The 27912-nt window shown below is 47.8% G+C and overlaps 1 protein-coding gene across 2 annotated transcripts in view; it reads right to left on the bottom strand.

Annotated features, from left to right (window-relative positions):
- dnah9 (dynein, axonemal, heavy chain 9) overlaps positions 1–27912 on the bottom strand; it is a 779494-nt gene that overhangs the window by 279511 nt on the left and 472071 nt on the right. For both annotated transcript variants that reach the window (XM_072483125.1, XM_072483126.1), the window contains one exon: positions 7703–7891. In XM_072483125.1, the coding sequence (XP_072339226.1) occupies positions 7703–7891 (189 nt within the window). The remainder of the gene's footprint in view (positions 1–7702; positions 7892–27912) is intronic.

Here is a 27912-nt window from a genome sequence, read left to right as displayed (position 1 = left end):
CCATTCTGCCTGGTCCATGTTTGTATGGACCAGTACTGAACGACGCTAGGCTGCGGCCTCTCAACCCAGGATAGATACTGGTCAAGCAGAACGTAAGCCCTACATACGCGAATGTGACTTGGTCCCACCCATTGTAGGCGGGTTCCTGATCCTGACGCCTCGCAGGACTTGGATAGATCCCGCGAGACATTGTTCCTGTGGCCGATAGGATGTGCCTGGTGTGGGCCAGTTTAGATCAGTTGGCTGGACAGCTTTTTATGATTCAGAGTAAAGTCAACAGCGCGGGTTCAATTCCTGTACCGACTGAGGCTATTCATGAAGGCTCTGCCTTCCCATCCATTCCCCTCGCCTGAGGTGCGGTGATCCCCAGGTTAAATCACCACCTGTCAGCTCTCCTCCACAAAGGGGAAAGCAATCTATGGTCATCGAGGACTATGGCGACTTCATTTTTACTAATTTTGAGAGCAAGAGTAATGCCCTGGGGACATGGGTTCAAAGCCTACCATGGCAGCTGGTGGAAATTAAATTCAATTAATTAAATTTGGAATTATGAAGGTGGTATTAGCGACCATGAAATTAACATCGACTGGTGTAAAAACTCATCTGGTTCAGTAATATCCTTTGGGGAAGGAAATCTGTCATCCTTACCTGGCCTGGCCTAGCCAAGATGTGACTCTACTTTAACACGCCCTCTGAAATGGCCTAGCAAGCCTCTCAGCTCAAGGACAATTAGGGGTGGGCAACGAACGCTGGCCTTGGCTGCAATGTCTGCATCCCATGAAAGAATTCCGAATAAAATTTGACGTCCCAACTGGTCTTTCGTAGTCTGTCATTTTCATCTCTTCCTACCCTGTGTGTAGAGGGACGCAGGTTCAGATTTGTAAAAGTTAAGCTGATAACAGACATCAGGAAGGCCTTTTTCACAGGCAGAGTGAGTAGCTTCAAATGAACTTTCAGAGAGCGTGATGGAGGCAATTATGCTGGAATCATTCAAGAAATAATCGGATATGGTAGCGGAGAGACGAGGGCCCTTACGGTCAATTGTCCATCGCTGTCTGTAACTCCCTTCTCAATCTACGTCATCGTCTTTCTTTAAAACCAACAACAGGCTGTTTGATACACTCAGAAATCACATTAAAAAAACAAAGAAATTATTAGTGGAGAACAAAAATATGACAGTAAGGATAGGCATTGGTCCAATATAGGATTCTGATTTTGATTGGAAATGGTGCAAGAACGTTAAGAATGAGGTTTATAATTAGTTTGACAAGCGCAAAAGCCTTGCCATAGTGATTCATGATGTCACAAGAACAGTTGTTTGAGATGTCACTTTGCTAACCAGCAGCTCAGTTCATTTCTTGCTGATGCGCCCATCTGCCAAAATGAGTAATAAAACACAAGACAACCATCTAAAATAAAGTACAGGAATAAAGGAAAACTAATAAAGAAAAGGTATTTCAGGAGAAACAAATAGATGACAGTTCTCGAACCGAATAAATAAGTGTTTTCAATTATTAAAAAGGCAGTAGACAGTTTATGAAGCAGTTTTGTCTTCATTTCCACTTAGCTGAATGATACGCTTTGCTGAAATATTTATAGGAAGAGAATTGCTGGTATGCTTTGAACAGTAAGTTGCTATAGCTCACAATTGTGGCACTTAATCAGACTTGCCAAGACCATTGTTGCAGCTGAATATGACTGGCTATGTAAATGTGTGGACAATTGGTTGATACAAATTCTACATAATCCTAATAATGTACAGTTGTCAACTGTCCAATTTCCCCCCCAAATATGTAAAAAAAATGATAATGCTACTTTAAATTCTGTTGCATCGTGCAGTCTGGGAACTGGATTTGAATAAAGTCCAAACAGAAGAAATGAAAGCTTCCAAACTCTGCTGACAGTAAGAATTCGACACATCAGGGCAGCCTCAGCCTACTTTCAAGTAGGCATAATTCCACAGAATAAAAATGTCCAGAATTCATAAGAATAGAGAGAGGCAAAGAGTTTGGCGCTTTCTCGGGCTACAAACTCAACATGAGCAAAAGCGAGATCTTCCCGATACACCCACAAGTAAGGGGGCGGGGGGGGGGGGGGGGCAGCCCTAACGGGACTACCGTTTAAACAAGCCTGACACAAATTCCGCTACTTGGGGATCCAAATAGCCCATGACTGGAAAGGGATCCACAAATGGAACCTCACCAGCCTGACAGAGGAAGTATAAAAGGACCTGCAAAGATGGAACACACTCCCACTCTCCCTCGCGGGGAGAGTCCAGACGATCAAAATGAACGTACTGCCCAGGTACCTCTTCTACTTAGATCTATCCCGATCTACATCCCCAAGATCTTTTTCAAAGCACTAGACAAACTAATCATGGCATTCATATGGGGAGGGGGAAGAATGCTAGGATCCCAAAAAAACATTCCAGCAGCCCGGTGGTGATAGCCACCCTCCAATCCTGGAATCAACTACGGCAGCAATTTGGCCTAACCAAAATGTCGGACAAAGCTACCATCTGCAACAACCATAGGTTCACACCAGCGCTGACTGACGCCACCTTTAAAAAGTGAGGACAGGACGGAGGGACACAGTTAGGGACCTATATACGTGCAGCAGGATCGTAACACTGGATGAACTGATGGAGAAATTCCAGCTAGCCAGGGGGAATGAGCTAAGGTACCTGCAACTCAAAAGCTTCCTACGAGAGGAGACAAGAGCGTACACACAACCGCCACGACAGACATTACTGGAAGAGTTATTGGACGCAAGAATCCTAGATAAAGGGAACTGTAGCGACATGTATAATCGACTGGTAGAAAGGGCCGACACCGTACTGGACGCAACAAGAAAGAAATGGGAGGAAGACCTGGGGATTGAAATAGGGTGGAGACTCTGGAGCAAAGCACTGCCTAGGGTCAACTCCACCTCCATGTGTGCAAGGCTCAACCTGATGCAACTAAAAGTGGTACATAGAGCCCACTTAACAAGAACTCGAATGAGTAGGTTCTTCCCGGAGGTGGAGGATAGATGTGAACGGTGCCAAGGAGGCCCGGCCAACCACGGCCACATGTTTTGGTCATGCCCCAGACTTACGGGGTACTGGACAGCCTTATTTGAGGCAATGTCCAAAGTGGTGGGGATGAGGGTGGAGCCATGCCCGAAAGTATCAGACCAGCCAGATCCATTCCTGGAGAGGAGAGCGGACGTCCTTGCCTTTGCCTCCCTGATCGCCTGCCGTAGAATCCTGTTCAGCTGGCGGTCAGCAGCACCGCCGAAAGCTGCAGACTGGCTGTCCGACCTCTCAGAATCTCTCCAAATGGAGAAAATCAAATTCGCCATCCGAGGGTCAGACGACGGCTTCCACAGAACGTGGGAGCCATTCACCCAATTGTTCCGGGACCTGTTTGTGGCCAACGAACGAGCAGAAGAATAGCCAGGTAGCCAAGAATCAGGGGAAAGTAGCCGAGGAGTGAGAGGGAGAGATAGACCGGGATGGGAGGGGGTGGACAGCTAAACCTAAGAGAAATGAAAGGTGACCCAAAGGAGACGGGGAGGGGGGAGGAAGAGGGAGGAGACACGTAACAATAGAGGGCAACCAGAGAGTGGGGAAGGCAAGTGAATGATAGCCGGAAGGAGAGCACGGGATACAAACTCAGCAAATACAGTAACTGAGAGCAAGGAAGATACGGGCGAAAGACGGGACGAACGGCCGAAGCGGAGGAGAACGCGCGACGACAACGGCAGCGAAACCCGTCCAGGTGAAGCAAGTAACAACACCAATGCCAGATCCATTCTCGTATTGCCCTCTCTGTACTGGACATAACTAATGTAATTCTTTCTCCGGCACCCAAATGTATATGTACCTCCCGGGTTCTCCCCCCACCCCCCCACAAACAGGTGCCTACTTATTTGTTAAAAATAATATTGCTAACTGTACAGTGTTGTTGTTGAGCTAGTGCACAATATCATGCCAGTCTTTTTTTATTGTTTCTTTTTCTTCTCTTCTATATATTTTATTCTGTGCACATAACTGTGAATATACTTTGTTCAAAAACCCAATAAAAAACATTTATAAAAAAAAGAATACAGAGACGCCGTGAGTGGGATTCCCCGGTTACCCAGGCGAGTGTTTATCAGCCTCGCGCCGCTTGCTGGTGGCGGGATTCTATCTTCCCGCTGCTTGTCAATGGTATTTTCCATTGAAACTACCCTGCGTCGCCGGGAATCCCGATGTTGGGGGTGCACTGCCGGCGGGGAAAGTAAATCACAACGACCGGAGAATTCCGGCTATGTGCCACTGCCGGGGTGCTGAGTCACGGAAAGGAAAACTCAGGGTTACTGCTTTATCTCGCTGATTTGTATGCTTCTTCTTTGAATTTAATGCCATGGTTTAGAAACATAGAAAACAAACAGATGTAGGCCATTCGGCCCTTCGAGCCTGCTCCACCATTCATTATGATAGAGCTATATCCAATTTTTTTGGTCTCAACTACTTTCTGTGGTAGTGACTTCCACAGATTCACCACTCTCTGTGTGAAAACATTTCTCCTCACTTCAGTCCTAAAAGGTTTACCCCTTATCCTCAAAGTATGACCCCTACATCTGAACTGCCCCATAATTGGGAACATTCTTTCTGAATCTACCCTGTTTAATCCTGTTAGAATCTTGTAAGTTTCTATGAGATCTCCTCTCACTCTTCTAAACTCCAATGAATATAATCCGAACCGTCTTAGTCTCTCCTCATATGACAGTCCCACCATCCCTGTAATCAGCCTGGTAAACCTTCGCTGCACTCCCTCCATAGCAGGAATTCCTTCCTAAGATAAGGGCACCTAAACTGCACACAATACTCCAGGTGTGACCTCACCAATGTCCTACACATTTGTGGTAAAATATCTCTATTCCTATAGTCAAATCCTCTTGCTATGAACAGTTCCTTTTCCATCCACCAGTTCCTTTCCACTCTACGCCAAATAGGAATAAACAACTTTTGGAGTTCACCTATTAATTCCTTGAATGTCTGCCATTGCCTGTCCACTGTCCTTACTTTCAGTAATGTTTCCCAGTCCATTACAGCCAATTCGTGCCTCATGCATTCATAGTTACCGTTATTGAGATTCAGGACCCTGATCTCAGAATCAACTACCTCACTATTCACCTTGATTAATAATTCTATCATATTATGGTCACTCATCCCCACCTGTTCTCTCACAACTAGATTGCCAACTAATCCTTTCTCATTGCACACTATCCAGTCCAAGATGGCTTGCTCCCACTCCACAATTTACCTTCCTACCTTTGTGAGATCAGCAAATTTAGCAACCATACCATCAGTCCCTTCATCCAAGTTATTAATATAAATTGAAAAATGTTGAGGCCCCAGCACCGATCTCTGTGGCACATCCTGAAAACCAAAAAAAGACCCATTTATGGCAATTTTATGTTTCCTGTTAGCCAGCCAATCTTCAATCCATGCCACTATGCTACACCTTACACAGAAGAACTGGAAATGGATGGGCCAATGTTGCCTTGGGCAATATGGGTGCCTCATGCTAGTATTATTCCTGAGAGAAAGAACAAAGATCAAAGAAAATTACAGCACAGGAACAGGCCCTTTGGCCCTCCCAGCCTGCACCGATCCAGATCCTTTATCTAAACCTGTCGCCTATTTTCCAAGGATCTACTTCCCTCTGTTCCCCGCCCATTCATATATCTGTCTGGATGCATCTTGAATGATGCTATCGTGCCCGCCTCTACCACCTCCGCTGGCAAAGCGTTCCAGGCACCCACCACCCTCTGCATAAAAAACCTTCCATGCACATCTCCCTTAAACTTTCCCCCCTCACCTTGAAATCGTGACCCCTTGTAATTGACACCCCCACTCTTGTAAAAAGCTTGTTGCTATCCACCCTGTCCATACCTCTCATAATTTTGTAGACCTCAATCAGGTCCCCCCTCAACCTCCGTCTTTCCAACGAAAACTTAATCTGCTCAACCTTTCTCCATAGCTAGCACCCTCCATACCAGGCAAAGAGGACCTGTAGAAATGGGATTTTGGCATTTCATCTTACACCAATACAAAAGACTTCTGCCATAAGATGCCTTGTCGGAAAATATTCCATTTATATTGACCTTTTGATGACAGTGTCTATGAATTATAGCTCCATGCAGGTTAGGTTATGGGATTACGGGGATCGGTAGGAGTGGACCCTTGTAAATGGGCAGAGTGCTCATTCGAAGGGTCGGTGAAGACTCGAAGGGCCGAATGGCCTCCTTCTGCACTGGTAGGGATTCTATGATGTTTTCCTGTCCCAAAATGCTGATCTTGTTCTGTTAACACTATGGGCTGGATTCTTCCGCCCCGCCCACCACAAGATCGCCACGGGCAAGACGCAGACAATGGAAAAGTCCATTGACCTTGGGCAGAATTCCCCAGTCGCCGGGCGGAGATGGCTGAAGAATCCCACCCTACAGACCAAATTCCTCAAATTTTCCATCAAGATAGGAGAACCAAAACAACAAAAAATGTCAGTGCATTGATGCTACTCTCTCGCAGTCTGGACCAAGCAACTATCAAAGCAAAAGACAAGAAAAATGAACTGAGAACCACTCATTGGGAACAGTAATCTGACATACACCTCTGTTGTTTTTACATTGGCCTCGTTTTAGTTTGGATTTTGGTAATCTGTTATGCACGAGCCAGCTTTAATTGTCAATCTAGATTTTCATGAATCCACAACTTTACTGTTAGAATTAGGGAACTAGCATCGGTGTTAACACTGGAGATCTAAGCTCTCAGTTGTAGGTGTTCCAGAGTACAAATTAAACAAGGGCAATAACAAAAGTGCCAATATTGAAAGCAGAAATCAAGGAACAGTGACATATAGGACAGCACTGTTAAAAGAGTGAAACGGTTTTATGTTTGAAACAGGGATGATCAAGATAATGAGCCAAAATATCCTGAAAGAAGACTTACAACACAGTGAAAACCGATGGTACTTTGATCCACATTCTACCAAGATATGCCAAGGTAAGCATATATAATATTGGATATGCAAAGGTTCTCCAAAATTCGCTTAAAATGTTCAATTCGTATGCGTTTTAAGGAATATATGCGAAGGATCATAAAAATAAAGCTTTAACTAAGCATTAACTAATCAGGGGCTGGTTTAGCTCACTGGGCTAAATCGCTGGCTTTTAAAGCAGACCAAGGCAGGCCAGTAGCACGGCACGGTTCAATTCCTGTACCAGCCTCCCTGAACAGGTGCCGGAATGTGGCGACTAGGGGCTTTTCACAGTAACTTCATTGAAGCCTACTCGTGACAATAAGCAAATTTATTTATTATTTTTATTTTTTTTATTTACAAAAATAACAATATTTATCTGTCATTGTAACCAGGCCATTGGCTTAAATAGGGCAGAATTCTGCTAAGTATCAGCCGCGTATTTATTGGTGGCACACCGTTCGCTGGCGGTGGGATTATCTACTCCTGCCACTTGTCAATGGGATTTACTATTGAAACCGCCCCATGCAGCCAGGAAACATGCAGGTGGGGTGGAATGTGGCGGGAACAGAGAATTCCAGCCATAAAGTATGGATGTAACTAAATATTGTCCATAGGGAAAGATTTACTAAGTTAAAAAAATCAGTTTATTCACAGGTAGAATTACTGCAACTTCTGCTTGATGCACTCCTTACTTTTAGTTGCCCAAGATAAGGCTTCCACAATCCATCCATTAGATCCTGTCTGTACTTTTTGGTGAAGTATCCCAGGTATGAAACAAAGGCAGTGATGAGAAGCACATCTCCACACAGCATGCTCTCCTGTTGTTTGAAGTTACGCACAGCTTCAGCCCAACGTACATTTTCTGAGGCCAGGCCACCAACCTATGAAGAATACAATGCTTTGAATCAGATCACACTGAATGAGTAATTAATATATTCCCAAAGCAAACTAGCTACTTAACATAAAGTGAACCACTGGAACTTTGACAAAGTCATAGCAAATGTTATAAAAGAAACACTTAGGGCTGAACTTCCATCAAGGAGATGGGAAGCAGGAGTCAGGAAATATCACGCTCGGCCCCAGAGTCCACCCACCTTATTTCTGTGTCAGGAGGCATGTATGTGCTGGAGATAGATCAATTGCTTCCAGAGGCAGGCCTGAGCCGGCAATGAAGATGGGCAGATGATGATGTTGGCAGGTTAGATGGCTTGCCTCCATTTACTGGGACTTCAGCCCAGTTATCTTCATGGTGATTAGGCCCTCTAGCGTTCACCCATCAACCACCCTCCCCCCTCCCATAGCCAGTCCATGCCCCATCCATGGCCTCATCCCCCCTTATATCTCTAATTCCCCCCCTCCATGTCCACTCACCCAGTATGCACAAGGTAGACAACCAACTCTCATCATAAAAATGCAAAGTCTTTGAAATTCTAATGAAATTAAAGAAATGGCTATTCAAAAATCCCTTTGAAAAACATTGCCTGACCATCTGACCAGCCTGTTTCTGTTGATACAGTTGTCAGATGGTCTCATAATGAATCCTTAGTTTTCCAAGAATTACTAGACTCACCCTGGCAGGAGATGGTTTATAAAATTGCAAAGGGGATTGCAGGCTTTGTTTGATTGACAGCTTTATCTCCTTGTGACAACTTGATCTTTCTTTGAAGCTGTTTTTCATTGCCAGGGTGTTTACTTGGACAAGGTTAAGAAGTGTAAACCCCCCCCCCCCCGCCACCCCAGCCGATTGGTCCACATCTACTCTGAGGAGACGTAATCCACATTTCCTGTAATAGCTGGCCCAATGTCACCAAAATTGCGAGAGGTCTGAAAAGCACGCCGCTGCAGTGGAGCCGACAAGGATGGGAATGCCGCATGTGGGCTCACCACATACACTCATTTTCTGCACCAGCAAATATTACCAGAAACGGGAATGGGAGCGGAAAATCCCCGAATCAGGTCCTGTCTGTCATTTTTAAAGCTGTTTAAAAGCCCTTAAAGTCTTTATTCCAAAATGGACGGTGGCATGAAAATCTGGCCTGAAGGTAGCAAATCAACTGTCATTGAAAGACCTAAATCATGCCAAGATATGAGAAATTGATAACTTCTCTCAAAGCAAAAGAGGAAACCCAAAGAGCCAACATTTGTTCAAATGCTTCTTTCATAATACTGGGGGTGGCGAAAAGTGATCCATGTTAATATCCATCCATAATGGGACATGAGATAGTCACAATTAACTTTCTTGATCAGTCAGGAAAGACGCAAAAGAATACGCTAAAATGCAAGACAATGCTTAGAATGCAAGCATTTGCAGTTAATTAAGTGTTTACATATTAAGTGTTTACATATTCAGAGATAGGGGTAACCCCAGGTTAAAGAGGTGTGAATTGTCTCAAACCAGGACCTAACCCTAACACTAACTGTCCTGGTTTGAGACAATTCACACCTTTTTAACCTGGGGTTATGAAATGAAATGAAATGGAAATCGCTTATTGTCACGAGTAGGCTTCAATAAAGTTACTGTGAAAAGCCCCTAGTATTCCGGCCCCTGTTCGGGGAGGCTGGTACGGGAATTGAACCGTGCTGCTGGCCTGCCTTTGTCTGCTTTAAAAGCGATTTAGCCCAGTGTGCTAAACCAGCCCCAGGATATGCAAACACTTAATTAACTGCAAATGCTTGCATTCTAAGAATTGTCTTGCATCTTTGAATCTATACATATGTTTCTGGAACATACCTCTTCATTCACCTGAGGAAGGAGCAGTGCTCCGAAAGCTAGTGTTTGAAACAAACCTGTTGGACTTTAACCTGGTGTTGTAAGACTTCTTACTGTCCTGAAGTGTTTTCGCTTGCTGAATAAATGTGTTTCTATACAGGCTTAAGTACAGTTTTAACAAGAATCCTGAGTGCACAAAGTTGGCTTGAATTAGGATACATGCAGACAGTTATGTCGCGTAATAGGATTTTGTTGGATAAAACCTGCTGGAAGAAGAATGCATGTTTTGAGCTAATCAGGCAGAACAGAAATATAAGATTAAACAAGAAGAAGCAGTGTGGTAATAGAAATCGCTGGCCAGGGAAACAAATGAAATCGGTCTGCAACTTAGAGGAAGCTCAGATAAGAATGACGCATTTGCAGAAGCTATGGGTTCTCCTTGTGCATTGTGGAAATAAATCTGTCTGCCACAACTGGCTGTAAAATGTACAAACAAAAACTTTATGTAAAAGACTGGGAGCCTGCACTTTGAGAGAACCTGGCGTGGATGCAGACACAGGCAAGGAGCCACATAACAATGGATGAAAGAACTCAAACCTTTTCAACCAACAAGCATTAAAGGATGAAGATCCATGAATGTAAAAGTTAATTGAGTTCGGATGGGATGTGGAATTGTAAAGTTATCCAACAAGTTAAATGACTTCTGAGTTTCTTTAATCACCTGACATGTCATCTGGTTTGCTCAATACTGTGAGGCATCCTTGAAGTGCAGTCCTGTTATAACATATAGGGACCATGGCAGTCAAAGTTAGATTTTTAAAAAATACTTTGCTTTAATGGTCAAGCGATACATACTGTCCAGGACGACGGGAGAACTCCCGACCTTGAAAAGTGCCACTGAATCCTCGATGTCCACTTGAGAGGACAGGAAAGGTTTAACAACTCATCTAAACAACAGCACCTCCAAAAGTGCGATACTGAGGGGTGCTGCACTGGAGCATCAGGTGATGGACTCAAATTACTTGAGCAGGGTTGAACTCACTAGATTGATTCAGATGTGAGAGAGCTATCACGTAGCCACGGTTGACAGCTCAGTACACATGGTGCAGTCACCCTTACTAAGGGGTTTGATAGCCCCTCTATTCTATTTTCAGATGCATGTATGTCAACAGGCAGAATCAGTGACATTTATTTTCCATTTTAGTAGATCTCCTGCAGTGTTGTGCACAGTGCGTTTTAGAGATTGACCTACTGCAGTATGGGTTGCTGAAGTGCGAAAGTAGAGAAGGGAAGCATACCCTCTCCTGAAAGAATTTGAAAATAAATTTATTCGAGATCTGCTCAGAGAAAGTAAACTTTTGAGCAGGAAAATGGTGAGTTCGACACCAGGGTTTTAAATGTAGGTAAGGCTAACTCTGCATGCAGAAAACAGAAATTGATCACAGTAAACTGGGCAGAAACATTCATGGGTGGAACTACAGATAAACAGTGGAAAATGTTCAAAGAAGTATTCGGTACAAGACCTGCACATATCCCTAAAAGAGAAGAGCTCCACTATTATGATGAGAATTTTAGCCAACAAAAAGGTCATAAGGTCATAAGAAATTGGAAAAGGAGTAGGGCCATTTGGCTCATCGCGCCTGTTCTGCCATTCAATAAGATCATGGCTACATTTGTCTCAACTCCACTTTCCATCATAACGTCCTTGTAGATCAAACATTTGTCCAACTCAATCTTGAATTTATACAAGAATGCAGTCTCCAACATTCTCTGGGGAAGAGAATTCCAAAGACTAACAGCCTCATGAGGTGAAATTCCTCCTTACCTTAGTCTTAAATGGGAAACACCCTCATTTCCAAACTGTGGGCTTTTGTTCCACATTCTCCCACGAAGGGAAACATCCTCTCAGCATCGACCTTGTCAAGCCCCCTCAGAATCCTATGTTTCAATAAGATCACCTCTCGTTCTTCTAAACTCCAATGAACTTAGACTAAACCGCCTCAATCACTTCTCTTAAAACCAGTACTTCACCCCAGGAATCAGCCTCGCGTACATTCTCTGAACTGCTTCAAATGCAAGATTAAGGAGATCAAAATTGTATATAATACTCTAGGTGTTGTCTCGCCAGTGCCCGAAAGTTAAAAGACTTGTAATAAAGGCCAACATTCAATTTACCTTCTTAATTACTTGCTATACCTGCATGCTAACATTTTGTGATTTATGTTCAAGGGAACTCTCTGCACCTATCAATGTATTGTCAAAAAAATTGGCTACAGTACATTCAGTGGCATTCAAAAGGCATCTTGCCAAACACATGGATAGGATGGACATAGAGGGATATGGCACAAGGGAGTGCTGATGGTTTTGGCAAAGGTTGGTACCATGACCGGTACAGGCTTGGAAGGCCAAAGGGCCTGTTCCTGTGCTGTATTGTTCTTTGTTTTTTAATAAGGACGTGGGGAGTTCTGAGCCTGTTGCTCATGTCACCACACTATTAGAAAGATGCACTAGAGAGATTAAGAAGGAAATTTCTGAGGATGTTGTCTGGACTGGAATAATTTAATTATCTACACAAACAATACGCACACTACCCAGTAGATCCCTACCGGGTCCTCTCCTGTTGGTGCCTTACTGGCCGACCTTGTATACACTCGGTAATAGAGATTCCACACCTTGAGAGGGGGAGCTCGTACGCCACAGGAAGCTCGGAAAGACAAACATCCACATCCTGTAGGTCCCATGTGGGATATTACATGTGGATTATAAATAGTTGAGGCCCTAGCAGTAATCCCATTACTTATAGTTTGCCAACCTGAAAATTATCCACTTATCCCGACTCTCTGTTTTCTGTTAGTTAGCCTATCCCTCTATCCATGCAATATATCACCCCTATCATAAGCTCTTATCCTGTGTGGTAACCTTTTAAGTGGCACCTTATTGAATTCCTTATGGAAATGGGAGCAACTACATCTACTGGTTCTCCTTTATCCACCCCACTTGTTACATCCCCAAAGAACTTGTCCAAATTTATCAAAAATGTGCGAGAATATTCCGGACTATGGGATTCACTTTTCCCGCTGGCAGCGCACTCCGCCCGCCGGTTACCCGGTAGATTGGAGTGGCCTCAGTGGGAAATCCCATTGACAAGGAGAGAGTGAGAGAGAATCCTGCTGCCAGCAAATGGCTATATGACAAGAAACAGGCGGCTGGTGGGGGGCTGGAGAATCCAGCCCATGATTTCCCATGATAAAACCATTTGACTTTTCCTGACTGTACTCATGGGCGGGATTCTCCGACCCCCCCACCGGGTCGGAGAATCGCCGGGGGGGGGGGGGGGGCGGCATGAATCCCGCCCCCGCCCGCGCCGGATTCTCCGGCACCGAAAATTCGGCGGGGGCGGGAATTGCGCCGCGCCGGTCGGCGCGCCCCCTCTGGCGATTCTCCAGCCCGCGATGGGCCGAAGTCCCGCTGCTGTCATGCAAGTCCCGCCGGCGTGAATCAAACCACCTACCTTACCGGCGGGACTGGCGGCGCGGGTGGGCTCCGTGGTCCTGGGGGGGGCGCGGGGCGATCTGGCCCCTGGGGGTGCTCCACGGTGGCCTGGCTCGCGATCGGGGCGCACCGATCTGCGGGCGGGCCTGTGCCGTGGGGGCAGTCTTTTCCTTCCGCCTCGGCCATAGCCTCTGCGATGGCCGATGCGGAAGTGACCCCCCCCCCCCCGCGCATGCACGGGGATAACGTCAGCAGCTGCTGACGCTCCCGCGCATGCGTGGACTTCCGCCGGCCGGCGGAGTCCCTTCGGCCCTGGCTGGCACGACGCCAAAGGCCTTTTCTGCTGGCTGGCGGCGCGCCAACCACTCCGGCGCGGTGAGGGCTTGGCCCCTAAAGGTGCGGAGAAATCCGCATCTTTGGGGCGGCCCGATGCTGGAGTGGTTCCCGCCACTTCATCACGCCGGGACCCCCCGTCCCGCCGGGTAGGGGAGAATCCCGGCCATGATTTTCTAATTGGAGGACCTTTGCTAATACCTCACTGATGCGACCATCAATTCACACGAGACGATTAGCAGAGGTGAACAGCGGTTTTAATAAGCTGGATCTGTGCCTGCCTGCGACTGCTCTGTACTGAGTGCCACCTACAGGCTGCAGGTTTATATACAACCCCCGAGGGGGCGGAGCCACAGGCAGAGACCACAGGGGCATCAACATAATACAGTACAATACAGTGGTGAATTGCAGTAGCAATACGTTCACGACATTCACTCCCTGTTAAAAAGTGAAGTCCAGCGGGAGTGAAGTAGGCTCACATATCGAGTCTGTCCGGAGCCTTAATTGTTCTCTGTGATCGCCTCAGCTCTGGCTTCGCTGCGGGCATGGGTGCTGGACTCGTTGACTCCGAGAGAGTGTCGCCTGGAGCCTCATCACGGTGTGTCGGCGATGGGGGATGGGGGCTGTGTAGGCCGTGTAGGGGCGGGAGCGGTGTTCAGGATCCCCAGGGGGGCAGCTGGTAGACCGCCGTGAGGGATTCGGTTGGTGGTGTAGGCGGTGTGGGGGGGGGGGGGGGGGGGGGGGGCGTTAGTGATGGTCGCTGGAGAGCCGGCGAGTGCCAGATCCCGGAGGGAGACTGTATCCTGTCGTCCGTCGTGGTGCGCCACGTCGGCATACTGAGGGTTGGCATGTAGGAGCTGGACCCTCTTGATCAGAGGGTCAGACTTATGGCTCCTCACGTGCTTCCGGAGGAGGACAGGGCCCGGTGTTGTCAGCCAGGATGGAAGTGAGACCCCGGAGATGAACCTCCTGGGGAAGACAAATAGACGGTCGTGAAGGGTCTCGTTCATGGCTGTGCAGAGGAGTGACCGAATGGAGTGGAGTGCATCGGGAGGACCTCCTGCCAGCGGGAAACCATGAAACTTCTAGACTGTAGGGCCAGAAGGACGGCCTTCCATACCATCGCGTTCTCCCTCTCCACCTGTCCGTTTCCCCGGGGATTATAGCTGGTAGTCCTGCTCGGGGCAATGCCCTTACCGAACAGGTACTGACGCAGCTCCTCGCTCATAAAAGAGGAGCCCCGGTCACTGTGGACGTAAGTGGGGAAACCGAACAGGGTGAAGATGCTTTGCAAGGCCTTAATGACAGTGGCCGCAGTAATGTCGGGACATGGGACGGCGAAGGGGAAACGGGAATACTGGTCAACGACGTTGAGAAAGTACACGTTGCGGTCAGTGGAGGAAAGGGGCCCATTGAAATCGACGCTGAGGCGCTCAAAGGGGCAGGAGGCCTTCACCAGGTGGGCCTTGTCTGGCCGAGAGAAGTGAGGCTTGCACTCTGTGCAGACTTGGCAGTCCCTGGTCATGGCCCCGACCTCCTCGGTGGAGTAGGGCAAGTTGCGGGCCTTGATGAAGTGGAGAAGCCGGGTGACCCCCGGGTGACAGAGGTCATTGTGGATGGCCCAAAGTCGGTCATCTTGCGCGCTGGCGCATGTGCCGCGGGACAGAGCATCTGGGGGCGCGTTGAGCTTCCCGGGACGATACACAATATAGTAATTATAGGTGGAGAGTTCGATTCTCCACCTCAAGATCTTATCATTCTTGATCTTGCCCCGCTGTGTATTGTTGAACATAAAGGCTACCGACCGTTGGTTGGTGATGAGGGTGAACCTTCTACCAGCCAGGTAGTGCCTCCAATGTCGCACAGCTTCCACAATGGCTTGAGCTTCCTTTTCGACAGAGGAGTGTCGAATCTCGGAGGCATTGAGGGTACAGGAAAAGAAGGCCACGGGCCTGTCTGCCTGGTTAAGAGTAGCGGCCAGGGTGACGTCTGATGCATCGCTCTGCACCTGGAAGGGGATGGACTCGTCCACCGCGTGCATCGCGGCCTTGGTAATATCTGCCTTAATGCGGCCGAAAGCCAGGCGGGCCTCAGTCGTCAGGGGAAAGATGGTGGCTTTGATAAGTGGGCGGGCTTTGTCCGCATAGTTGGGGAGCCACTGGGCATAATATGAGAAGAACCCCAGGCATCTTTTCAGGGCCTTGGGGCAGTGGGGAAGGGGGAGTTGCAGGAGGGGGTGCATGCGGTCGGAGTCGGGTCCAAGGACTCCGTTTTCCACGACATAGCCGAGGATGGCTAGTCGGGTTGTGCGGAAAACGCATTTCTCCTTGTTGTCGGTGAGATTAAGGGATTGGGCGGTTTGGAGGAACTTCTAAAGGCTAGCGTCGTGGTCCTGCTGATCATGGCTACAGATGGTGTCATTATCCAAGTACGGGAACATGGCCCGCAGCCCGTGCTGGCCAACCATTCGGTCCATCGTTCTTTGGAAGACCGAGACCCCGTTGGTGACGCCGAAGGGGACCCTGAGGAAGTGGAAGAGGCAGCCGTCTGCCTCAAAGACAGTATAGTGGCGGTCTTCCGGGCGGATCGGAAGCTGGTGGTATGCGGACTTCAGATCTACCGTGGAGAAAACCCGGTAGTGTGGAATCTGATTAACCATGTCCGCTATGCGGGGAAGGTGGTACGCATCGAGTTGCATGTACCGATTTATGGTCTGGCTGTAGTCTACAACTATCCGGTTCTTTTCCCCAGTCCTGACGACCACCACTTGGGCTCTATTACTGGCCTCGATGATTCCCTCCCTTAAGAGCCGTTGGACCACCAGCTTCCGATCCGCCCGGAAGACCGCCACTATACTGTCTTTGAGGCAGACGGCTGCCTCTTCCACTTCCTCAGGGTCCCCTTCGGCGTCACCAACGGGGTCTCGGTCTTGATAAAAGCCCTGTCCTGGGCGTTGTACCGCCTGCTCCTGGTGGCGTTGGGTTTATAGTCAGAGGTGAGGTTTGCGAAGAGCGGGGTAGGGGTGACCTTAAGGGTCGCGAGGCTACATACGGTGAGAGGGGGTAGGGGTCCGCTGAACTTCAGGGTCAGGCTTCTGAGGTTGCACTGGAAATCCAGTCCTAACAAGAGAGGAGCGCAGAGATGGGGAAGGACATAGAGTTTAAAATTGGTGTACTCGGCGCCCTGTATCGCGAGGTTCGCGAAACAGTACCCCCGGATCTGCACTGAATGTCATCCGGATGCAAGGGAAATTGTTTGGAACACTGGGGAAATGTGGAGGGAGCAGCGCCTTATCGTGTCCGGATGGATGAAGCTCTCTGTGTTCCCGGAGTCAAACAGACAGGGTGTTTCGTGCCCATTGACCCGGACGGTCATCATGGAGTTCTTGAGATGTTTGGGCCGTGACTGGTCGAGAGTGACCGCGCCGAGCTGCGGGTAGCTGGCGTGGTCGGTGGTAGTGAGGTGGTCCCAAGATGGCAGCCAAGGTGGCAGGCCCCATCGGTCGCACGTGTCGGGCGGCGTTGAAGATGGCCAAGATGGTGACCCCCATGAGTCGCAAATGGCGGGCTGGGTTGAAGATGGTGGCCAAGATGGCGGCCATGTGTTGCACGTGTCGGGCGGAGTTAAAGATGGCGGCCCCCACAGATAGCATGAAGCGGATGACGTGTCAGAAGGGGGCGGTACCGGCAGGTACGCAGCCACGCTGCAGGGTCTGCGGGCCTGTGAGTCTGGCCTGCAATTTTGGAACTTTGGGTCGGGCCAAGCAGACTTTGGCAAAATGTCCTTTCTTGCCGCAGTCGCTGCAGGTCGCGTTCCGAGCTGGGCAACGCTGCCTGGGGTGCTGGTTCTGCCCGCAGAAATAGAAAGACGGCCCCCCGGGTTGTGCGGACAGCCGCGCGGCACAGGCCTGGGATACCCTCGGGTTGGGTGATGGCCGGGTCGCCGGCGCCCACGAGGAAATCGCGTGGTCGGAGGGGAAAGCCGACAGGCTCTGGAAGGCTACCTCTAACGAGGTGGATAGTTTTACCGTCTCTTCTAGGTCGAGGGCGCCCTTTTCGAGCAGGTGCTGTCTGACATAGCTGGACCAGACTCCAGCCACATAGGTGCCCCGGATAGTGAGTTCCATGTGCTGTGAGGCCGTGACGCCCTTGTAGTTACAGTTACGAGCGAGTACCCTCAGGTCGCGTAGATATTCCTCCAGCGATTCGCCGGGGTGTTGACGATGTGTGGTGAGGAGATGCCGCGCGAACACTTCGTTCATGGTCTGCGTACGTGGTCGCGTCCTCGATTAGTAAAAAGATTCTGTGGCTCACCCGGGCATTGAGGAGACTCAGCTTGTGTGCCTCGGTGACGGCGGGCGAGGAGGAGGAGGCGAGGTAGGCCTCAAAGCAGCGGAGCCAATGTGACAAGATTCCTTTGACTTCAGATGCCTGTGGGTCGAGTTCCAGTCGACCAGGTTTGAGGGCTGCTTCCATTGCGATATCTTAGCTTATTAAATTGATGCGACCATCAGTTCACACGAGACGAGGGGGCAGCACGGTGGCGCAGTGGGTTAGCCCTGCAGCCTCACGGCGCCGAGGTCCCAGGTTCGATCCCGGCTCTGGGTCACTGTCCGTGTGGAGTTTGCACATTCTCCCTGTGTTTGCATGGGTTTCGCCCCCACAACCCAAAGATGTGGAGGGTAGGTGGATTGGCCACGCTAAATTGCCCCTTAATTGGAAAAAATGAATTGGGTACTCTAAATTTTTTTTTAAATTCACACGAGACGATTAGCAGAAGTGAACAGTGGTTTTAATACGCTAGATCTGTGCCTGCCTACGACTGCTCTGTACTGAGTGCCGCCTACAGGCTGCAGGTATATATACCACCCCCGAGGGGACGGAGCCACAGGCGGAGCCCACAAGGGCATCAAAGTAATACAGTGCAACACAGTGGTGAATTGCAGTAGCAATATGTTCATCACACTCACTTAATAATGGATTCAAGCATTTTCACAATGACAAATGTTAGGCTAACTGGTCTATAGTTTCCTGCTTTCCGCCTCCCTCCTTTCTTGGACAGAGGTGTTACATTTGCTGTTTTCCAATCCATTGAGACATTTCAAAAACCTAGGGAATTTGGGAAGATTGCAGCTAATCCCGCCACTATTTCTGCTGCCATTTTTGAAGACCCCGAGATGTCAGCCATTACGCCCAGGGTATCATTTGAACAGATGAAAATGATGGACAGGTGACGACCTACTGATCCATCTTGTCTATCCCATACAAACGTGATGCTTTATGCAGCGTGATTTAGACACTCCTAGCCAGGGTGATCTCCTGGGAGAGATGAAAAACCATGAAAAAAATCCTTAAGCTAATTGGGCAAAAGATGGGTAAATTCTTCATTGACCGATAAAGCATAAAGAACACTTGACTTCATTAGCCAAAGCATAGACTGTTCAAGCTGGGGGGATATGCTGGAAATGTATCAAATACTAGTTCGGCCACAGCTGGACTACTGCGTGTAGCTCAGTTCACCACACTATTAGAAAGATGTGATTGCACTGGAGAGATTAAGAAGGAAATTTCTGAGGATGTTGTCTGGACTGGAAGAATTTAATTATAAGAAAACACCGGTTAGGCTGGGGTTGTTTTCCCTGGACCAGAAGAGGCTGAGGGAATGCCAAACTGAAATTTATAAAATTGTGAGGGATCTAGATAGAAGTGGATGGGAAGGCCCTGGGCACGATTCTCCACTCCTGTGCCGGTTGAGAGAATCGCCTGCCGCGCCATTTTTCCATGCAATGCCGGTCCGACGTCCTCCCGCAATTCACCCAAGCAGCAAGAACGGCCCCATCGTGTTCTGCGCGGCGCAGAATGGCCCGAGACACCCAAAATGGCGATTCTCCGCTATCACCGCTATTCTCCGGCCCGGATGGGCCGAGCGGCCTGCCCAATACGACGGGTTCCCACTGGCGCCGTCCACACCTGGTCGCTGCCGGCGAGAACAGCGCGGGAATGCTGGGGGTGGGCGGGGAGGGGGGTTCCTTCACCGGAGGGGGGCCTCAAATGGGGTCTAGCCCGCGATCGGTACCCACCGATCGGCGGGCTGGCGTCTCTGAAGGAGGACCTCTTTTCCTCCGCGCCCCGCAAGATCCATCCGATATCTTTTTGCGGGGCGGCCTCGGGGAGGACAGCAACCGCGCATGTGTGGATGCGCCAGTTACGCGGCGCCATTTTTACGCGGCACCAATGCCCGGCGAGTGCTGACGACGCTGCTTTCGTGACACGCCCCCCCGAGTTTCTCGCGGCCCCGCTCCTAGCCCATTTTCGGGCCTTGAATCGATCGCGATCGGGGCCGTTTTGCGCCGTCGTGAAACTCGACGGCGTTCATGACGGCATGGGCACTTAGTCACGGGAGCGGAGAATCGCGCCACCTATTCCCCTAAATTATAGGGTCCATAAACAGGGGGCATAGATTAAGCATAAAAGAAGAGATTGGAGGGGAAATGTTTCACCCAGAGGTTGGTAGAAATCCAAAACTCACTGCTGAAAAGAGGTAGAAACCCTCAAGTACTTGGATAGACACTTGAAATGTTGTAACCTACAAGGCTACAGACCAAGAGCAGGAAAATGGGATTCAACTGGGCAGCAACTTGCCGGCTGGAGCACATATGATGGGCTAAACGTACGGCTTCTGCACTGTGAACATTTATGATTCTATGTGAAATGGTTAAAACTGGTCTCCGGGAGACCAAACTGACACTGATTTATATCGCAGGGTCATGGAAAATTAGACTTAAATGTTACATAAATTTTTGAAAATAAATATGCGCCAAGAGTATAAAATCTAGTCATTCATAATGCATTAGCAAATGAATGGTTTCATCAACAGCCTTTAATGATGTTAATTGAACTTAACCTAAACTGCATGATTTAGCCATCTCCCCAGTGTTACTGTCATTCAGTGTGTCACAGACTCTGACTTCCATGATTAAAATTTATGTTTGTCTTTGAGATTTGTTGCCCAAAATTGCATATCTGTTGAACTTTAAGGAAATTATCCGAGCAATTTTGTTCTGGTTCTAAAAGGATAATGATATTCATTGCTTATTAAGTTAACTGTTTATCAATATGAATTTTGCCATTATCAAAAGAGCTCTTGAGAAATCCAGTCAGGCCTTGATGAGGTCCGTGTAATTCAGAAGCTTATGCATGGAACCTCTTGTTCAACAGCAATCTCGTCAAAGTGCTTGCAGCTGCACCGAGGAAGGGTTTCAATCCCAACATCTTTAATTTCTATCTTCTGGCAACAAGAAGCAACAGCTTTGTGCTGTGGATTCCTAACTGCGAGTAAAAAAAGTTGTGATCTCCATTATTCACTCAGGACAAATGCTCCCACTGGAACAAGATACTTAATTCAGAAGGCTTTAAATCTGTGGTTGCCGTCTGAGTGTGGTGGACTACGCATTGTAATTTGAGTTAAGGGAGCGCACAAGACAGATATGCTGACAGAATTAAAAGGACACTCGAGGCTATCTCCTTTTTTTTGATCATGTGCACTTTCCACTCGTAGCACATTTCAATCCAGTTAGAAGTTTCTTAAAATAAATTTAGAGTACCCAATTATTTTTTTCCCCAATTAAGGGACAATTTAGCATGGCCAATCCACCTACCCTACACATCTTTGAGTCGTGGGGGTGAGACCCACGTAGACACAAGGAGAATGTTCAAACTCCAAACGGATAGTGACCCGGTGCCGGGATCGAACCCCGGTCATCGGTGCTGTGAGGCAGCAATGTTAACCACTGAGTCACCGTGCTGCCTGACCCAGTTAGAAGTTATGTAGAAATGTAACATTCTGCTGTGATTCAGTGCAGTTCACATTAATTCACCTCATTTTGACAACGACCAAACAGGTTATTGTAATGTGGCATCAAGCACATTGTGACCCTTCATTAGATCAACCTTTCAACTTTCTAAGATATACTACAGTAAGAGCCTTTGACGTATCTCATTGGGCATTACATTAATCATGTCTTAAATCAATGACACATTGCGACAGTTAATGTGGTGAAACCTCGCAAGATACTTCACCGTTAAGTGAATGGGAACATGAGGGTCTTAGGGAGATGGCCAAGGTGCTGTTGAAGAGATAGCTTTTAAGGAGGCCTTTGATGATGGGAAAAATACACCGAGGTTAGGGGATGACACATGGGAGAGCAAGAGGAAACATAGAACACACTATAAACCAGAGTTGAGCAGATGGTGCTGTAGAGCTGGAAGAGGCTGTCGTGTGAGATATGACCACAGAGGAATGTGAAGCTGAAGATGAGGATTTTAAAGTCACTGTGCTGAGGAATGATAAGCAAAGAATATAGGCCCTGGTTTTCTGTCAAATGATAACAAAACTGTTGGCAACTTTTAGGAGGCCCAAGACTCTGGACTTACCTGCTGCGGGGATCGAAGACCTTAGGTGTCCTTTCTTCACCAGCAGTCCAGGCAGCTGCCACTGATGCCTTCCTGGCGCGAGTGAGATTGGTGGAGCTGCTGGTCAATCGGATTTCACTCAGTCCTAACTAGTCCGCGCCATAGTATTTTATGGCTGCTGCTGTGGGCCGGCATGAAGTATGTCGACGACACACCGATGTGGTTTCTACCCCCTTCACCCGCCATTTTGTTTCTTTCCACAGATGCTCCTTGACCCGCTGAATAATCCCGTCATTTTTGTTTTTATTTAAGATTTCCAGCAATTGAGGCAATTGAATTTTGTGTTGGAATTCCTGCCCCACCACTTCCACCTCGTCAAGCCTGCCCAGCGCTTAAAACATTTTTTGAAGCAATATTCGCAGGCACCGGAGCACAGAAATTTACACATCATATATTTGAGGGTCTACTCTAGAACGTGTATTCTTAATGTACATCTGAGTGATAATCACAAAGAAACTTTGCAATAATGAGACACCAATAACACCGTTAATAGATGGACAAGAACAAGCAACGTTAATAATTCTCAGTACGTTGGTACAGCTATGTAGTGTGCAACTTTGAGTGCTGGTCTAAGGAGGAAGGCATATTGAAGCCTACATGACAAAGTTGCAAGGCAAATTACTGAGATTGGCAAGGGAGGATAAAGAAATGCCCTCTGTGAATGTCAATCCACAAGAAGTGAGAAGTTCACAAGACATAAAAAGCAACCATGTGGAAGACGTTGTCCAAATTTTTTAACAGGAGTAGCGAGTGCTTTGGCTCACTGTCAATTATCTGACATTGCTATGTCTGGTCATGACTGCCAATTATATTAAATTGCTGCATGTGGTGTGTGACTGCCACACATCATAGAAATGCCCGCTCAGTGAGGTCACTTTATAATCATCATTGGAGTTAACAATTTGAGAGGCCGGAAGGTTAACAATAAAAGTTTCTGGAATGACGTTTGTGCCCCCTAGGCGAAAAGAAAAGTTGTTTCTAACACTGTGGCCAGCCCAGCAGGGATATTATGCAGCTACAGTTGTCAAAGGATAGCTTTGGACAATCAGCAACAAAATGGTTAAGATGAATCTACAGACACCACTGAGAAGGGCAGAGGGCTATGCACGAGAGGTAAGTTATAAAGGACATGGGTATGGAAGACAACGCTTAATTTGTCAGGAGACGCTGTAAAATGTGTGTCCTAACAGAATTTCTCGACACCTTGCTTAAACTCTTTCTTGAGGGTGATAAAGTATATAGTTGTGTTGATGAGATCTCACGAGTGCCGCAGGGCGAGATCCAGATTTACATATTTAAATGAGCAGTTAGGTGCCCGATGTTCCCGAGGCCCAGGAATAAACGTCTGCACCTGGGAGACTGGGAAACAGCGCCATGGTGCTGTTTAACATTGGTCAACACAAATGTGGACCAGGTGTAATGGCACCTGGGGGTCTCCCAGACCATGGGAGGCCCCCGGGTGTTTGGGCTCTGGACAGGATGGTACCTTGGTACTCCCGCTGCGACCCAGGCACCTTGGCACTGCCAGCCTGGCACCTTGGCACTGTCACCCAGGCTGTCTGACAGTGCTATTCTGGCACTGCGCATGCCAAGTTGGCACTGCCAGGGATTGGGCCCGGGGATGTCATTTATCAGGTGGGGTGAAGGGAGGTTTGATGACCCCAACAGGTTAGTTGGTGCATGGGGAGTCTGTCCAGGTGTCACGGTGGGGAGTCTTTGGGGAATCGAGAGATAAGGGGATAAGGGCGGCATTTAAAAATGGATGAGTGCGTCAGTGCAGGAAGCGAGGTAAGTGGGACATTCCCTGACATCAGTGGGACATTCCCTGCCAAGGACAAAAAAAAGTCTTGCTTGATAGTGCCTGTAAGGAATGGGTTTATGATTCTGTGCACTATAAGGATACTTGGCAGATTTGTTTCTGCTCACTGTAAGGATACTTTGCAGCCCTCTATGGCCAGGATGTTTACTGGAACACAAGTCACCAGATGTTCAGACTCAGGCGTTCTCATGTATTTTGCTGACCATTTCAACTGCTTATCTATCAGACTTGTTTACTTCACTGTATAACTATCAGGCCCTTTTGCTCATTCGTTGGACTTCACCTCGGACTAGAGTCGCGACAGGTGACAGGAGCCGAACCTTGAAGCCGCCATTGACCCCCGAGGTCCCCGACGAGCAGAAGGACGTGAGATTCTTGTTTATATTCTTATTTTATATTCTTATACTATACTCTTATTTGTATTATTTTTGCTAATAAATAGAGTAGGCAAACTTCTGACATGTGTCTCTTTGTTACATTGTGTCTGAATCATAAAGAACCCTTGGAGTAATCCAAGACAGCGTCCAAAACAGGACTCTGTTTTTTTCCTGTTAAATTTGTTTTTTTCCTGTTAAATTGCGGCGAGTGATTAAAAAGGGAAATGTGCACACCTGAGGTGGGACCGGTGTCTGCGTGGGTTTCCTCCGGATCCTCAGGTTACCTCCCACAAGCCCTGAGAGACGTGCTTGGTAGGCAAATGGATATTCTGAATTTTTCCTCAATGGACCCAAACAGGCGCCTTAGTGTGACGTCTAGGAGATTTTCACAGTAACTTCATTGCAGTGTTAATGTGAGCCTACTTGTGACACTAATAAAGATTATTATTATTACCTGTCTGAAGTCAGGGTCAACTTAATACAGATGATCACTAATCTACCCTTGTATACAACAATGCCTGATACAGATCCATTCGTCAGAGGTGAAATCAAAGCCTCTATGATAAGAGATACCCAGCTGATTATTTTGAGATGTTGGAGCAACTTAAAATTAACAAATGATTCCAAATCTGCTGTGAAAACCAATTCAATCTCGGGCTCAGTAAGTCTTTTAGCATTCTAATCAGTACTTACTGTTGGAGCAGAATTGTGCACATAATTGACTCACATTACTGACCAGCACAAAAGTAGCATGATCATAATAATTATTTATCATTTCATTTTGAAGTAGCTCTGACGGTGAATGTTTATCTTTAGCCTGGAAACACACAGATGATAAGTGTAGGTTGATAATGGGAAATGTAACCCATTGAATTTCACATAAGATTGCAGAGCAAAAAAGAAAATGAGTTTGCCACATGTCAAAACCTCCACGGTGAAACCATTATCGATTTCCCTGCGGGTCTTGTTAGAACTGATCATAAAGGCCGGCCCAAGCAGGGACCGGCATGCTGATTGCACAAAGGGGACCATGATTGTAGACAGTTACTTCCATGAACAGATTGTTAATAGTAAAATAAATCTTTTGCTTCCTACTGCTGGCTTCCTTGGTCACTGAACTGGCACCGATGGAAAAAAAGGAGACTTAGGCTTGCTTGTTGAAATGCTCAGCCACCCCAGATGACTACCGTGCAGGAACGTGATAGTATACAGCTTGTATATGCCGCTATTTGATAAGCTAAAGGCCTTCAATGCAGGCCTGGAAAATTGGAACTAATACGCAGAACGTATGAGGTACTTCTTTCAGGCCAATGGCATCTTGGGGGTACACCGTTAAAAATAATAAATAAATAAATAACCTTTATTATCACAAGTAGGCTTATATTAACACTGCAATGGCGTTACTGTGAAAAGCCCCTAGTCGCCACATTGCAGCGCCTGTTCGGGTACACAGAGGGAGAATTCAGAATTCTCAGCTGGTACGGGAATTGAACCCTTGCTGCTGGCTTTGTTCTGCATCACAAACAAGCTGTCTAGCCCACTGAGCTAAACCAGCCCCGTGCTCTGGCTGACCACCTGTGGGGCCCAGACTTCTTGAATTGTAAAGGGTCTTATTGACGTAGCTGCACAGAACTCCAACTCGTTCGATGTGTTGGTTGCACTAGTGGCTGAACATTATGGTCCGAAACCTTCCGTTATAATTCAATAGTGTAGGTTCGACATGGCTGTGCAGTCTTCAGGTGAGTCAGTTATCCGATGCCCAGGGTGGAAGATTTATACGTGAAACTGGCCAGATGGGGTTCCTTTATGAAACGCGATATGAGCCATGCCTATTTACAGATCGAGCTGAAGCCCACATCCAGAAAATACGCAACTATAAATACCCATAGAGGGTTATTTGAATATACCCACCTCCCGTTGGGTTGTGTCTGCTCTGGCAATCTTCCGATGAACGATTGAGAATATTTTCAGGGTCTGCTGAAGGTAGCCATATGATGTGCTCATCACGGGTACCACCGATAACGAGCACATGAACAAGCTGCAGGAAGTGCTCAGATGGTTTTGCCAACTGGGTGCCCAGATGAGGAGGAGCAATGTTCAGAGTGAAGTCAGTAACATACTTGGTGTACAGGGATGGCCCTACACCCTGTGGAAAAGAAGGTCCAGGCCATAAAAGTGGCCCCAACTCTGAGCAATGCCACTGAACTCAGGTCATTTTTAGGCCTGGTGAATTATTACGGGAAGTTCATCTCCAACCTGGCCACCCTATTACCACCCCAACACCAACTGCTAAAGAAGGACCAGAAGTGGGTTTGGGATGCCTTACAGGATGAAGCATTCGGCGGGGTGAAGAAGTGTCTATCGTCCTCGCAGCTCCTCATTCATTATTACCCAGTTCAGCTGCTAGTTCTGATGTGCAATGCTTCTCCCTAAGGCATCAGGACGGTGCTGGCCCCAGATGGGACGAGAGCATGGAGCGCCCAACTACTTTTGCCTCAAGGATCCTGGCAGATGCAGAACAAGGTTATACCTAATAGAGAAGAAAGGCTTGGTGGTGATATTTGGAGTGAAGAAATTCCATTAATATGTCTACGGGCAGCACTTCCCCATTATGACCTATCACAATCCTTTGCTGGGCCTCTTTATGGAGGACAAGGGGATGCCCCATTGCATCAGCCCGGATTCAGTGTTGGGTACTGCTGCTTGCTGCATACAAGTATTCATTCCAACACTGTCCGGGTATGCAGGTAGCCCACGCTGATGCCCTTACTCGTCGCTTGTTGCCCATCCCCACCAGCGCGGATGAAGTGGTAGAAACCCTCAAGTTTATGGATACTCTGCCAGTGATGGCTGTTCATGTTCAAACATGGACTCAGCGGGATCCTAAACTAGCAAAGCTCCACCACATGCTTTTTAATAGCGCATTGCAGGCTTGTAAAGTAGCATGATCATTACCCTCCATTATCCCTTCAGCCTTATGCCTAGAAGCTCCAGGAACTAAGCGTGGAGGATGGTATCATACTGCGGGGAGCTTGCCAGTTATCCCACCACAGCGTCAGGAGTCCCTCCTGTGGGATCTACACAGTGGTCACCCAGGCACCTCAAAGATGAAGCTGCTGGCTCAGAGCTATGTTTAGCGGCCTAGCATTGATGACACACAGTTGCCTGGAGTGTCAGGAGCACCAAAAGCTCCCAACGACGATCTATCTCCATCCCTGTGAATGACCAGGAATCCATGAGTGAGAATTCGCAGGGCCTTTCTTGGGGTCCCTGTTTCTCATTATTGTGACGCCCACCCAAAATGGTTTGATATTTATGAAATGACCTCGACAACATCAAGGGACACCGCCGAGAAGCTGAGGAGCTTGTTCAGTACGGATGGGATTCCTGAAGTTTCGGTGAAGTCTAGGGGCAGCACGGTGGCAGAGTGGTTAGCACTGCTACCTCACAGCGCCAGGGTCCCAGGTTCAATTTTGGCCTTGTGTGAATGTGTGGAGTTTGCGCATTCTCCCCGTGTGTGCGTGGGTTTCCTCCGGGTGCTCTGGTTTCCTCCCACAGTCCAAAGATGTGCAGGTTAGGTGGATTGGCTGTGCCAAATTGCCCCTTAGTGTCCAAAGGTTAGGTTGGTTTATGGAGATGGGGTGGAGGCATGGGCTTAAGTAAGGTGCTCTTTCCAGGGCCGGTGCAGACTGCACAGGTT

The sequence above is a fragment of the Scyliorhinus torazame genome, chromosome 18 (genome assembly GCF_047496885.1).
Source record: "Scyliorhinus torazame isolate Kashiwa2021f chromosome 18, sScyTor2.1, whole genome shotgun sequence".
Lineage (NCBI taxonomy): Eukaryota > Metazoa > Chordata > Chondrichthyes > Carcharhiniformes > Scyliorhinidae > Scyliorhinus > Scyliorhinus torazame.
Note: the sequence above shows the minus strand (reverse complement) of the source record. Positions and strands in the feature narration are given on the sequence as shown.